The sequence below is a fragment of the Oryzias melastigma genome, linkage group LG19, assembly GCF_002922805.2.
Source record: "Oryzias melastigma strain HK-1 linkage group LG19, ASM292280v2, whole genome shotgun sequence".
In the NCBI taxonomy this organism is placed as follows: Eukaryota; Metazoa; Chordata; class Actinopteri; order Beloniformes; family Adrianichthyidae; genus Oryzias; species Oryzias melastigma.
This window is the reverse complement of record NC_050530.1, coordinates 4,527,678-4,541,386: the sequence shown is the minus strand read 5'-3', so window position 1 is coordinate 4,541,386 and position 13,709 is coordinate 4,527,678. Positions and strand designations below refer to the sequence as shown.

The window sequence follows — 13,709 nt, the reverse complement described above, 5'->3', positions numbered from 1 at the left end:
CTCGAGGGCCGCATTCCTGCATGTATTCCAACAAACCCTGCTCTGGCATGTTCTAATTATCTGGACACACCTGAACCAGGTAATCAGTCATTAGCAGGGCTTGGATATCTGGAAATCATGCAGACAGCAGCCCTCGAGGCCTGGAGTTGCTTATCCCTGATCTTGCCTGAGGAGCCACACTGGATAAAGCTCATTGTACACACTAGGAACCAAAGCCTGAATTCCAGGGTGCCAGACCCACACTTACCCAACTGAGTTCTCCAGTCTTCAAAGGTTCAATACCAACTGAAGTAGAAACAACGTTATCTGTTACAAGACGTCCCACATGAGAAGAAGCTCCCTTTCCAGAGACCATAGTCCCTTCAGTCTCTCGCAAAGTTCTGTTTAAATTCAAGTTGGATTTGGTCTTATATCAGATGTCCTTCCTGTCTGACTATCTGGTCTTGAGACTGGCACACAAAGACCAGTATCCCGGTACTCCCTTGTAACTGCTAAATATACATAGAATAAAATAGAAAAGAGGCTTTTGCACTCAGGACGGACATTTTATAGACACGTGTTTGACTAAGAGAGAAACTGTCCTTTAACTCAGATCAGTAAGTCCTTTACATGATGGGGTCAGATCTGTGCTCCAATGTTGGTCACTGACTGTTCATGACACTTTGATTCCCACCAAAGGTTGTTCTCAGTTTGGTAATCCAAGTTTTGCTGGTTGAACAGTCTGTCCGACATCTGATCAAGAGAAGAGCGAGGGAATCATCTTTGGCTTAAGGCGGAGTCTCTTAGTGTCGTTTGTCAGGTTCTCCTCCTCTGCATGTTTCTTGTTTTTCATACTTGTTCAGATGGAGCTCTAGGTAACATGACTGACACTCTCATTTAAATCAGTATTGTTTGGACCAAACAAGCAAACGTTGTCTTGAGGTAGTCTGGATTATGATCAAATCTATATGATGTTAATTAACGTTTTCATTTTCTCTCCCGCAGCTAATCCAGCAGCAGGAGGACATCAACCAGCAACTTCAGGAGGTCCAACCAGAAACAGAGTGTGCTGTCTGGGAGGAGTCTCCATACCTCCACTTTTTAAAGGTTTATTACTCTAAATATTGTTTTTTTGACAGTACTTTCACTATAATTCCTACAAAGAAGTGTGACTGACATTCAAACTGAGGGTGTCTCTCTCTTAGGGAGTCGTAGTCAACAGCTCTGTGTGAAGCTGGAGCCCAGAGGACTACTTTATCTGAAACTGTCTCTGCAAGAAAAATGGGACACTCAGGTACGCAGAAATACTCCCACAAATACCAGTGATGAGGGATTGACTTTCTCAGAGTTGTAAACACCTGTGTCTGTAGCCAATGGGGGACACATCAACCCCAGCCAATGTATTTGGGATAGAATTGCACCACCTTGTGGAGAAAGAGGAATCATCAGTTCCAGTGCCTCTGCTGATCCAGAAAACTGTTGCAGAGATAGAGCGACGAGGACTGAAGGTGTGGACCAGGACACTGCAGGCCGTGCAGTTTCGTTGTTGTTTCATGAGCTGATGGTGTCATCGCGGTGTCTGTGCATGCTAGGTGGTGGGTCTGTACCGACTCTGTGGTTCTGCTGCTGTGAAGAAGGAGCTCAGAGACTGGTTTGAGAGGAACAGCTCGGCTGTCTGTCTGACAGAAGACCTCTACCCGGACATCAACGTCATCACAGGTCAGGGAATTCATCTGATTCATCTGATCTCATTCCCAAGTCCTCACATATTAGCATTTGGCTAAGAACGGATCCGCCCCTCTGGGTAATTCTATTCGGCCCTCCAGATCATTTTATTTCATCGTTACGCTCATTTCTAACTTGGATAATTTTGACAAAATATATTTTTATGGAGAGTAAAATATTGAAAGTTATTTAAGGTTTAAGTTAATTTATTCTGGGAAAATATTCCTGCCTTTTTATTGTTCATAATTATGGTTTCAAAAAATGACAGTTTTAAAGTTTAAAAATAATCGGCATTCTGTTAGCTTTTTGGACTATTTTGCCATTAACTAAGATTTTTTTAGGCTATTTTGAAGTTAAGCTGATATTTCAGGTCCATGCTAACTGTTTTGGGTAATTTAGGCTTTTATTTTTAGTTTTTAGGGAGTTTTTGGAGCTGGGCTAATATTTATAAAATAGCAGTTTTTAATCATTTTGGCCTTTTTCAGTTTTTTTAGGATATTTTGAAGTTTAGCCATTTGTTCAGCTACATGCTAGCTCTTTTGGCTAACCTACTTTTTTTTTGTTGAGTTTATCTAATATTTTAGCTGGCTATCAGCTTCAGTGTTTTCAGCTATCAATTTCAGCATCTTCAGCAGCCAAATTCAGCTTACAGCATTCACACTAGCATTATCACAGATATCACACATTATGTTAAAAAGTTAACATTTTAAAAATGTAGTTTTAGAGTGTTCAATAAATGTTTATCCCGTTCGGCCCGCGACCTCAGGTGTGTTTTGGATTTTGGCCTCTTGTGAGATTGAGTTCGACACCCCTGGACTAGGGTTAAGGTAGCGATCGGGTCCGTGTCCTGGTACTGGTTTACGGCCGGTGCTTGGGGAGCCCAGATTTAATTTGAACAGCCAACACGTCAAAAAAATGACAAGTTTGGGACACTCAAGACATTAATTTTTGATGCGGAGGGATCTTTAACCATACATCATTATGTGACGACTTGGGAGAACGTGTTGGAACACCATGACCGAAGACCGCACCTGAATGTAGCACCTGATATGGACACAAACTCAGAACCCCGGTTCAACATACATCCAGTTAACAGTCAGAGGGAGTGAAGTTTTAAAATCCATCAGGGGAAAACAAAAAGACTCCAGAAAGTGAGCAGTGACATATTTCACAATATAGATGCAATGATTTGATCCTTTAGCTTCACCATCAGGTCAAAAATGTACCTTGCTGATCCTTCTTCAACCATTTGTCTGAGCAAGTCTGAAATCATCTACCACTGAATCAAACACTTCCTTTACTTCAAACGTTTGATGCTTTAGTCACTGAGTAAATATAAGCAGTTTAAGGATCACTGTTACTGAAATACTACAACCAGCTGTTGAAGGTGCATATAGTACTTTAGATAGTACAATCCTTTTACTTCATGGTGCCAAAGTTTCTTGAACATATGAGCATCTCTAGTTTCCTCTCCTGGGGCACATGAAACTCTTTCAGTACATATATGACCATGCCGTTGCTTTCTCAGGTATCCTGAAGGACTACCTGCGGGAGCTGCCGTCTCCTCTCATCACCAGAACTCTGTACCAGGTGGTAAGAGAAGCCATGGCCATCCGACCAGCACCGTCCGCACCCGAGAGTCCAGATCTCCAACTGTCCCGGAGCACTGTGGCGCTGCTGTCCTGCCTTCCCACCCCAGAGAGGGTACCAATGATCTCAGTTGTTTTCACTGTATTTTTAAGTCTTCCCACTTTCTTGAGTCCGTCTGTTCTTTGACTCACATACAGCTGGAGAAAGACCTTCATCTTTTGTTTTTGAGAACTACCTTTGTATCTTTATGGTGTTTTTAACCTTCTTTAAGGCTCAAAGCGCTTTACAGTCTTACACACATTTTCACGGACTGATGACAGTCCCATCTAAATTCACAGGCTGGTCCACTCTGATAATAAAAGTGGGGCCAGATTTGAACCCTGAGGTATCCCTCCGGTCACACTTCTCAACTGTCACTGAAGTTTGAAACTTAGAAAGTGTTGCTACAGACTTTATGGAGCTGCTGCACAAGTAACTCCAGATTTTTTCTTGTCCTCAAAAGCTGCTCTGATGAAGACGTTTGACATGAAAAATCATGAATCTGATTTCAACAGCTGGAGGGAGATTATGTTTAGAAGTTAGAAAGTGGTGTTTAAATCAAGAAATGCAGGTTTTGTCGATTTAATTCAGAGTTCGTGAACATCTTGATCACTCTCCAACAAATTCCGATGTTGTGAATTCTCTTCAGGCCACATTGTCTCTTCTGCTCGACCACCTCAGCCTGGTGGCGTCCTTCAGCTCCTTCAACAGAATGACGCACCAGAACCTCGCCGTGTGTTTTGGCCCGGTGCTACTCACCCCGACCCAGGAGGCCTGGAAGACGGGAGGGGGTGGCAGGGCAGGAAAAGGTGCTGGCAAGGGCTTTGGGCCTGGCGAGGAGATGAACGGCGCGGTGGACTTCAAACGCCACATTGAGGCTCTGCACTACCTGCTGCAGCTTTGGCCAGGTGAGGAACGAGGCCCCACCGCGTTACCATAGAAACGCAGACGTCTCATTCTGCCTCTCACGTCTTTGTTTTTAGTGCCGGCTCATCAGGTTTCAACAGATGACAACCCCTCCCCTCCCTTTTGCCCTGCTTCCTCCCATAATCCTCTGGACCAGCATCCAGTCATAAATCGGCCCCAGAACCGTGAGGAGGAGGAGGTGGTGGTGTCCCGTCGAGGGCGGGCTGGTGTGACCCGGCTGGAGAGCCCGCCTCTCATCAACCGGTATGCCGGGGACTGGAGCGTCTGCGGGCGAAACCTTCAGTTTGGCCAGGAAGCCGACTATGACGAGGTGGCGGGAAGTGAGAGTGACGCAGGTAAGCAGGAGTTCTAGAAGTGTCATTGGGTTGAATGAACCAAGATGTTGGTCAAAACTGGCTCAGGACGGAACGTTTGCTGTAGAACGGAGGTGTCAAACTCATCAGGGGGCCAAAATCCAAAACACACCTTAGGTCGCGGGCTGAACAGGATAAACATTTATTGAACACTCTAAAACGACATTTTAAAAACTTTGAAACTGGAACTTTTAAACATAATTATGAACTAGATATGTAGCATTACCCGCGATGATGCTAGTGTGAATGCAGAGAGCTGAATTTGTCTGCTTAAGATGACAGTGCTGATAGCTGATGATGCTGAAGGCGATAGCTGAAAACACTGAAGCTGATAGCTGAAAACGCTGAAGCTGATAGCTGAAAACGCTGAAGCTGATAGCTGAAAACGCTGAAGCTGATAGCCAACTAAAATATTAGCTAAATGCCAAATTAGTCTTAGCCAAAACAGCTAGCATGTAGCTGAAATATCAGCTAAACTCCAAAACAGCCTAAAAATCTTAGTAAATCAAAAATAGTCCAAAAAAGCTACCAGAATGGCCATTTTTAAAACTTTAAAACTGTAACTTTTTAACATATAACACACAGTAAAAAGGCAGGAATAATATTCCAGAATAAATCAACTTAAATCTTAAATAACTTTCAATGTTTTACTCTTCATAAAAATATATTTTGTCAAAATTATACAAGTTAGAGATGAGCTCAAGATAACATCGGGTCATTAATAACAATAAAATCAAATGATCTGGAGGGCCGTATCCGGCCCCCGGGCCTCGACTTTGACACATGTGGTTAATAACATTCCATAACTTCTCCTTTACGCTTTTATCATTTCAGGCAGCAGAGAAGAAGATGAGGAGGAGCAAAAGGAGGTGTGGTCTTCAGGAGGAGGAGGCCGAGGAAGTCTCTATGTGGACGAATTTCTAGACTTTGATGCTCCGTTTAACTGCCGACTCAGCTTGAAGGACTTTGATACCCTGATCCATGACCTGGACCGCGAGCTGGCCAAACAGATCAACATCTGCCTGTAGAGAAGAAGAGGAAGAAGAAGAGGAAGAAGAAGAGGAAGAAGAAGAGGAAGAGCTGGTTTAGAGTTTGGTTTGGATCAGTGTTTTGGAGGTTGGTCAGAGGCTCCTGCAGTGGTGCCCTCATGGATGACTGCAAGGTATCTGTACTCCAAGAAAACCAGCTGACCAGATCTCCGCCAGAGTCTGGTCTTGTGTTTGGTACTACAACCAGAACCTGTTCTGTATTTTTGGTGGGTATTTATCTTGAAAAGGACTCACCCAAAACCAATTCTCGAGAAGAGAACGGTGCATTTTCCAAAAAGGAAAAAAAAAGTATCCAGCAATAGCTTGTGAGTGAGATCTGGGATAAACCAGAACCGGAAGGATCTTCGCATAGATCCTGTTCCAACAACAACTTTAAAGTTCTGTTGGATCTGGTTGGACCAAAGTAGATCCATGTGGATCTCAGTAAATGCCAAGGTAAAAGAATGAATCTTAAAGGAATTCTTAGAGGAATTCTTACACACCTGTAGATGGATTCACAGTGAATCAGGTGGATTGTGGAAGATCTTACTGGGCTGCAATCAATCCAAGTAAAGAAGAAAAAACAGATCCCATTGGATTCTAGTGTATAAAGGTAGGATCCATAAAGATCCCAAAGTGAACAGTAGATCCCACTGGATTCACAGTAATTCCAGGTGGATTAAGAAAGAACTTACTGGATTGCAATCAATCCTAGTGAAGAAAAAAAACCCAGATCCCATTGGATTCTAGTATCAAAGGTAGGATCTATAAAGATCCCAAGGTGAACAGTGGATCCCAATAAATTCACAGTGAATCCAGGTGGATTACAGAAAATCTTACTGGGCTGCAATCAATCCTATGAAAGAAAAACCCAGATAGATCCCACTGGATTCTAGTATCAAAGGTAGGATCCAAAAAGATCCCAAAGTGAACAGTAGATGCAGGTGGATCAGTGGATTCTGGTGGATCACTGTGGATCCTGGTGTCAGATTTTTTTTATGGTGGCAGATTGCACTGTTAAAAAGCCATATGTTAGATTTAGTCAACGTGCGGGTATCGCTGCTCTGCTGCTGCACAGTCGGAGCAAACAGAAGCCAAATTGAAGGGCCGCAGTGTGAGACTGCCCCCTACTGGTGCCATAAATGTTCTCGGGTTCGTGGCAGAGCGAGGTGAGCTTCGGCGTATCTTTGGTATTTTTATGGTACAGGATTTGTAACTGTGACTCTTTGAAGCCACAGAATTGTCTGGACTCATTTTGCTCTGGATGTTTTTATGACAGTATTACTTTATTTTGCACAGTCTCAGTAAGCACTTGTGTTTTGTACTGATGAAGACGACGTTTCTATGCAGAAAATGTAACCAAAGTGTTGAAGCACAGCTCCTGCTGGAGCGACCACAGTCTGTATGTTTTATTACTGCAAATATCTATTAAAACGTTTTTATGACACACCGCTTTGAACATGAGGTAGATCACTTACAATGTATTAATCCTCTATAGCTCCTATTCATGAGAGAAAAGATTCATTTAGAAAAAGGGAAAACTTAAAAAAGTTTAAATTAAATTGGTTCAATGTACTTAATTAACCAAAACTAAAGTGTTTCAAAAACACAATTCAGAATGATTAAAACAAACCTAAAAGCATGTTCTCCTTTTGTTAACTGTAATCCAAAAAAGGTAAGGAGAGGTCAAGTTTTATGAGTTTTTGTTTCAAGTATAAATTTCTCCTATTTAGGCAACACAGAAACACACAACAGCTGTTTTTGGATTAGCCCCGAGTTTTGTCTGGCAGAAGCAAACTGGTGTCGTTTGGCTACACACAATGTAAAATATTTGTGTTTCATAAAGTCAAAAATTGTTTAAATAAGATAGACAATAAAAACTGTTTTAGCTCTTTTCTAAATTTCCCTTTAAGGCTCTAAACTGGAGTTAGTTGGCATGAAGTAAGTGAAGCCTTTTGTTTAGTCCCTCCACAGGTTTATAAAGCTGCCACTCAAAATTGTGTAACATTTTAATAAAGTGTTGGATGTAAATGCTGACAGTGAGTATCTCAAAGACAAAAACCTGTTCTAAAAGCACTAAAACACAGATAAAAACGGGTAGTTCTTAGCTGTAAACTTTCCCCTAATGCTCAATATTTTCATGTTCTTTATTATTTCTTTTAATTCCACTTCATTTCTTACTTCCATTCAAAGTAGTCAAATGCAGGTTGGCTAATCTGGGGTCAACATTTGAAGCTTAAAACCTTTTAATCTAAAACTTTTACTAAATATGAAATAGTTTTAATAACTCTCAGCAGCTGTTTTGTATGTTTGTTTCTCTCCAGCTTCACTTTCAGTCCTTAATTTACAGTTTCAATTCAGATTTTCCTTTTTGGAGTTGATCCTAATTTTATGGGGGGCGGGGCTTTGAGCCCATTGGCTACCAGAACACGATTGCCGTTTTGCTTCCAAAGGTTAGAATCACCGGTCATGCTGTACCAAACCTTGTGAGAGCATCATCCAAATTTTACTCACATCAAATGTACACATTTTTTCCTTATTCCTTTCAAATATAAAATACATTCATTTATTTATTTTAAATATCAAAATGTAAATATTTCCTTCAGGTGTACTTTCGATCTTAAAGGCATTTATTTATTCTCATTTACAGTCTAGACTTTCATCCTGATTTGACCCCACACTCTAAGCCTGTAAGACAACGTTGAGGGCTGAGTTTAAATAGGCTCCGCCCACCGTACGTCAAGCTCTTCTTTTGGATGAGAGTGAGCGGCTGATAGTGCCGAGAGCTGATTGGCTGAAGCTCCCTCTCTCTCCATCCATCTCCTGGCTGTTGGGGGGCGTGTCTGTCCGCGCGGACGTGCGGCGCGTGGCTCTCCGTGGAAAATGGCAGAAAACCCAGCGGGAAAAGAGGGCGAGAGTGGGACCAGAACCCCCGAAACCTGCCGCCAGCAGCCGTTTCCTGTCGGACCGAGGAGGATTCCGCGGCTTTCTGGCGCCTAAAGCCCCGGATGAGCGGCACGAGGTGAGAAACTCGGAACATTTGAAACTGCGCAACAGCTGCGCTGACCTGCGGGATTACGTCCGCATCACCACATCACATTTAACTCGATTCATTTGTCGTGACTGGACTGCTGCACGTGCGCTTTTATTGACGTCCTTGTTGAACTTTTCCTATTAAAGTGTCAGAAAAGTTTATTTTTGACCGTCTGCGGGTCTCCAGACAGAAACAAAACAGGAAGTCGTGAAAAGATCTGGGGGGACTTCCGGTCAATACGAGGTGGTCTCCTACATAGCTCCAGGTGAAACGCTGCAGACCTGGACCTCAGGTCATCTGTGATCTGAACTGCTTACATAAGCCCTCCTGACCTCTGCTGACCTGAAGCTGGTTGATCACGTGGCCAGACAGCAGTTAAGGAGGACTTTGATCTGTTGTCAAATAGTTCCCAGTGGACTTTTAATTGTAATTATGCTTTTTTTTTTTAAGCCAAAATCTAAAAACCGTACTTGTTTTCTTGGACATAGTTTCTGCAGAGCAGCAGGAGTTCAGTAGAAATGAACAACTGAATTGTGGGTGGGACTGTTGGTAAGGATTGACAGTGACTGAGAACTGGACTGAGTGACCCCTCCCCCTTTTTTAACATCTTTATAATTTTCTTTTTTTTCATATTTTTGCTGTAGCAAAAGTTAACCAATCAGATGCCTTCATTAAAACGTCAAACCGCTTTCAGTGAAAGGGGTGTGGCCTCCTAACATCCGTACTCCTGATTGGACAGAGTGGTTGCCATAGAAGCACAGACAGACCAGTCACGGCTTAGTTGGGACGTCTGGTTCCAACATGGCGACGGACACACAGGAAAAATGGCGACTACATTGTCTTCATTTGTTTGGAACCAGTGGGCGACGTCGACGCCCTCACTTCCCATCATCCCTTTGTCTACATGTGCTTCCACTAGCTTACAGCCCCTCACAACCCGGCGCTAACATTAGCATTGCAACAAAAATACAGTTTAGACTCAGATTCCAGGACGTTCATGGATCTATTTATTCTGCAAGTGGTTGCATCGGGATGGGGCGGAGCCAGGAGTTTGTGGCAAATAGGAGCAAACACCTGGTCCAGGTGTGGCCTGACTCACGGCTTCCTGCGTTTGTCCTCAGCGTCCTCCCCGCTCCGAGTCCCGGAGGCGTGCCGGTCATCGCGCCCGTCGACATGGCCGTCAGGATCTGCCTCGCCGGCTCTCCCCCTCTGCGCTCCTACTTCAGTAACCATGACAACCAGATGCTTCTGCCCGACACCGTGCTACAGTGCTGTAGACCCTTGAGGCCCTGCCTGGCTCCTGGCTGCTGTGATGCCGTTGCCACGGGAACCGTTTCTTCAGCAGAAGAGAGCGGCCGGGCGGAGCCAAGGAGGAAGAGGAGGAAGCAGGTGGCGTTCGCCGACTCCCGGGGTTTGGCGCTGACCACCGTTCATGTCTTTGATGAGTCAGAGGACGACCTGCTGGCCGAGCTGCAGTTCCAGCTGACGGAGATCGAGGACGCCGCCGCCAAGCAGAGCCTGCAGGAGGTCAAAGGTGAGTCCAGAAGCGTGTTGTAGCAGATGGGGGCGGGGCTTGTGTCTCAGGCTGCCCCGGCAGAACTTCAGATCGACCCGTCTGAGGTGGTAACCAGTTTTTCTGTCTTTTGCTCTTCGATTCTGTAGAGCCCGCCTCCAGTCTGGTTCTGGGCTTCACGCCACCGGCTGTAAACTACCTGGACCTCCGGAACCGCCTGAAAGCCCAGCAGGTTTGTCTGGAGACCTGTTCTGTGCACGACCGCCTTCTCTCCGGTACCATCCAGGTCCAAAACATCTGCTTTGAGAAGTCTGTGTCGGTCCGGATCACCTTTGACTCGTGGAGCTCCTTCCAGGACGTCCGGTGCCGGTACCTGAACAACGTGTACGGCTGCCCCGACACAGATACCTTCTCCTTCTCCATCCTGGTACCGGAGAGCGCTTCCAGCGACGTGGAGTTCTGCATCCGGTACCAGATGGGCGACCAGATCCTCTGGGATAACAACCTGGGAAACAATTACCGGCTGGTTCTGGTAGAACCAGGCTGGCGGATCTCTGAGGGAAGCCCCAGGCCAGAGGTCCAGAGAGATGGAACAGAGTTTGACCCGTTTGGAAGTCCCAGAACCTCAGCAGGAATTTTTTCTGAGTGGCTGAGCTGGAACCATGTGGAGACGGGCTCCCCCTACTGGTGAAGGTAGTCCAGAAGCGCAACAGAACCACTGAAGGTTCAGCCAAGTTCCACTGGAGAACCTGCATGCAGACCAACAGGTTATTCTGACCCGACATGAGAACCCAGAACCGGTCCTGTTTTGTGTTTGAAATAGATCCTCTAAATCTTGAACGTTTGCGTCCTTAGATGAATCTATACGGAACCCTCATGGGTCTGGTTCTGGCCCAGATGATACCAGGGAGCTCTAGAACTATCCACAGAACTTTTTTAATCTTCAGAACCTTTTCAGACCTTAATACCTCCAAAAATCTCAAAGCCTTAACCGTGTTCCGGTAGATCCAGTAGGGCTGACCCGACCTCAGGACTTCATCGTGTTGGGTTTGAATTTTGGTTTTGGGCTTCATCAGAGTCCAGACAAATCAGGTTTTAGTCGGCTGATCCATGTAGAAGACAGTCCTGGATCAGAACCAGTCCCTCACTTCTGGTTCTGCTGCATAAGCCCAGAGTCCTGGTTCCGATTGTGGATATCTTTACTGAGCACTTTCTCAAGCTTTTGTGTCGCTTCCATCTTGCTGTGGTGCTCCCGGGCCTTCGGAACCAGTCAGAACCGGCCTGGTTTCCAATGTTTTTAGGGTTTCTATTGCTTTTATGAGTCACATGTTCCAGCAGAGACCCGCGGGTCTCTTCACAGTCACACTGTGATTGGACGGAAGCTGAACTGGGATTTCCTAAAGGAATGGTTCCGGTTCTGTCCGGTCCCTCTGTTTTTTATTGACATGAGATTCCAGAATTTTAATTGTGTGCGTTGTTTACTGATGTTCTTAAAAGCTGCTGTTTAGGGTCCACTTGGACTTGGTTCTGTTGCGCTGAACCTGGAAGGTCCAGACTGCAACGGAACGCTGAGCTGGCAATCGTTTTAGTGTGAGATTCAGGTGCAGCCATCACCTGTCACCGGGCAGATTTAGAGGTAGCCCAGATGTTTTACGCCCGACAGAACCTGAACGCACCACAAGACTAACAGTTAGTTCTCCCAGCCAGAATGATGACTGTCAAAGCATCGCGGTGATGATGTCAAGCTGTATTAATCTGTCACACTGTAGCCCTGCTAAGGCAGGAAGTGATGTCAGCCAGCACCCTGACTGTTCCTGTTGTGTCTTTTCAGAATAAAAGTTGAACTCTTGTTGTTTTATTATTTTAACCGTTTGACACCTGAGACGTCGCCGGTGCTGCTTAAGCACAAAATCTCGAACATACTGTAACTTTTCAACCGTTAACACAATCATTCCAGCAGATTCTGTAGGAGAATAAAGGGTAAATAAAGGAGGTAAATCAAAGAACGTAAACACTGGAGCCCCGGCGTTAAAAGGTAACAGTCAACGAATCATTAATAATTCTTTTCGATTAGTCGGGTTATGTGTACACTGCATGTAAAACACACACATCTCAACTGGAGCGACAACTCCAAAGTCGACTTACTCAACGACTATTAAATTAATAGAACTACAATTTTAATACTCAATTAAACTGGTCATCAACGGTTAAAATCTACTAATTTAATAGTCAACGACTTACTCAATAGTCGACTATTAAATTAGTAAAACTATTTTAATAGTCATTGATTAAACTGGTCGTCGACTTTTAAAATCTATTAATTTAATAGTTGACGACTTATTTGATAGTCGACGGCTATTAAATTACTATTAACTACTGAATTAGTCGACAACTATTGAATCAGTAGAACTAATATTTTAAGAGTACATTAAATTAGTCGGCGACTTAATAGTCGGCGACTTAAATTAGTAGTCAACTATTAAATTAGTCATTGACTAATTTAATCGTCAATAGTTGTCGACTTAATTGACGACAAGTTAGTTGACAACTATTTAAATAGTCTATCAAATTAGTTGTCGACTTACTCAATAATCGACCAATAAAATAATGATCAACAAATGTAATAGTCGTCGACTATTACAATAGTTATCTACTGTTGTGACGACCAATTTAATAGTCAACAACTAATGTAATGGTCGTCGACTAACCAACTAATCGTGGCAGCTCTGCTCTGTTGTGATTTCTGTAAACACACAATAATTGTGACATTATTGACCTTAACTATTTGTAAACGTTCTCAGTGTTTCCTGCTGCCTCAGAGACATCAGCCTCAGGTTTGTTCTGGACCTCCTGGCTGACGTCATACCTGGATGTTCGTTGTGTTTGTGCACACAGCTGACCTGCTGAGTGACCCCTCCATCCTGAAATAGAACCTCAGATCCGGTAAAGTCAAACTCTTCTTTCTGTCCAACCTGCAGAGCGAACGGCTCTGCCTGAATTAACCTCCAAATCCTCTGGCGGCAGAAGGCCTTGACTCTTAAACCATCAGCAGCAGCGGCGCTGCTTCATTCACAGATTAAAGTTACGCAACCATCAAGCCGGATTACAGCTTCCAGCACGTTTTAGGCCCTGATCTCCATCCTGGGCTCAGATGGATTTCCCTAGATCATGCAAAACATGATAAAAAAAAGTGGTCAACTTAAATTATGAGAAGTCTGGAATCTGACTGGTTCAGTTTGCTGTGTGACAAACCAGGTTTTTGTGGATTTTTCTTTTGCTTTATTTCTGACGAGAGTTTCCAAACATCCTCAGGATAACATCAGGAACACCTTTCTCAGCCCCTCACTCAGAGACAGTTTCAATTCACACACTAGCACAACAAAGTCAAATACGGGGTCTGCCATTGTACCACAGCTGCCCCAGAGCAGAAGAACACATCTGGTGAAAACCTTGTAGGGATCAGCACCATTTACTGTTATAACGCACTAGTGTTGCTAAACATCACTTTGACACATCTGGGG

The 13,709-nt window shown here is 44.1% G+C and overlaps 2 protein-coding genes across 4 annotated transcripts in view; both read left to right on the top strand.

Moving 5' to 3' along the window:
* The window catches only part of LOC112141845 (rho GTPase-activating protein SYDE1), a 15,296-nt gene extending 8,203 nt beyond the window's left edge, over positions 1 to 7,093 (top strand). The window contains exons 7-14 of one of the 3 annotated variants that reach the window (XM_024265013.2): positions 997 to 1,086; positions 1,185 to 1,273; positions 1,350 to 1,487; positions 1,572 to 1,698; positions 3,233 to 3,408; positions 3,983 to 4,241; positions 4,317 to 4,595; positions 5,448 to 7,093. In XM_024265013.2, the coding sequence (XP_024120781.1) occupies positions 997 to 1,086; positions 1,185 to 1,273; positions 1,350 to 1,487; positions 1,572 to 1,698; positions 3,233 to 3,408; positions 3,983 to 4,241; positions 4,317 to 4,595; positions 5,448 to 5,641 (1,352 nt within the window). In that variant the 3' untranslated portion in view covers positions 5,642 to 7,093. Of the gene's footprint in view, positions 1 to 984; positions 1,087 to 1,184; positions 1,274 to 1,349; positions 1,488 to 1,571; positions 1,699 to 3,232; positions 3,409 to 3,982; positions 4,242 to 4,316; positions 4,596 to 5,447 lie in introns of all 3 variants that reach the window. The other 2 variants (XM_024265012.2, XM_024265011.2) reach the window with 2 other exon arrangements.
* A 1,290-nt stretch (positions 7,094 to 8,383) lies between these two features.
* LOC112141853 (protein phosphatase 1 regulatory subunit 3C-B) lies at positions 8,384 to 12,037 on the top strand. Its single transcript, XM_024265020.2, has 3 exons — positions 8,384 to 8,663; positions 9,797 to 10,209; positions 10,338 to 12,037. Exons 1-3 carry the CDS (start codon positions 8,650 to 8,652, stop codon positions 10,877 to 10,879), a joined length of 969 nt encoding a protein of 322 aa, XP_024120788.1. The 5' UTR covers positions 8,384 to 8,649; the 3' UTR covers positions 10,880 to 12,037.
* Positions 12,038 to 13,709: the final 1,672 nt, after the last annotated feature.

What these genes read in the sequence shown, in the direction of transcription:
- LOC112141853 (XM_024265020.2), top strand. An exon ending in GAGCCTGCAGGAGGTCAAAG is followed by an intron (nt 10,210 to 10,337) that starts GTGAGTCCAGAA and finishes TCGATTCTGTAG; the next exon opens with AGCCCGCCTCCAGTCTGGTT.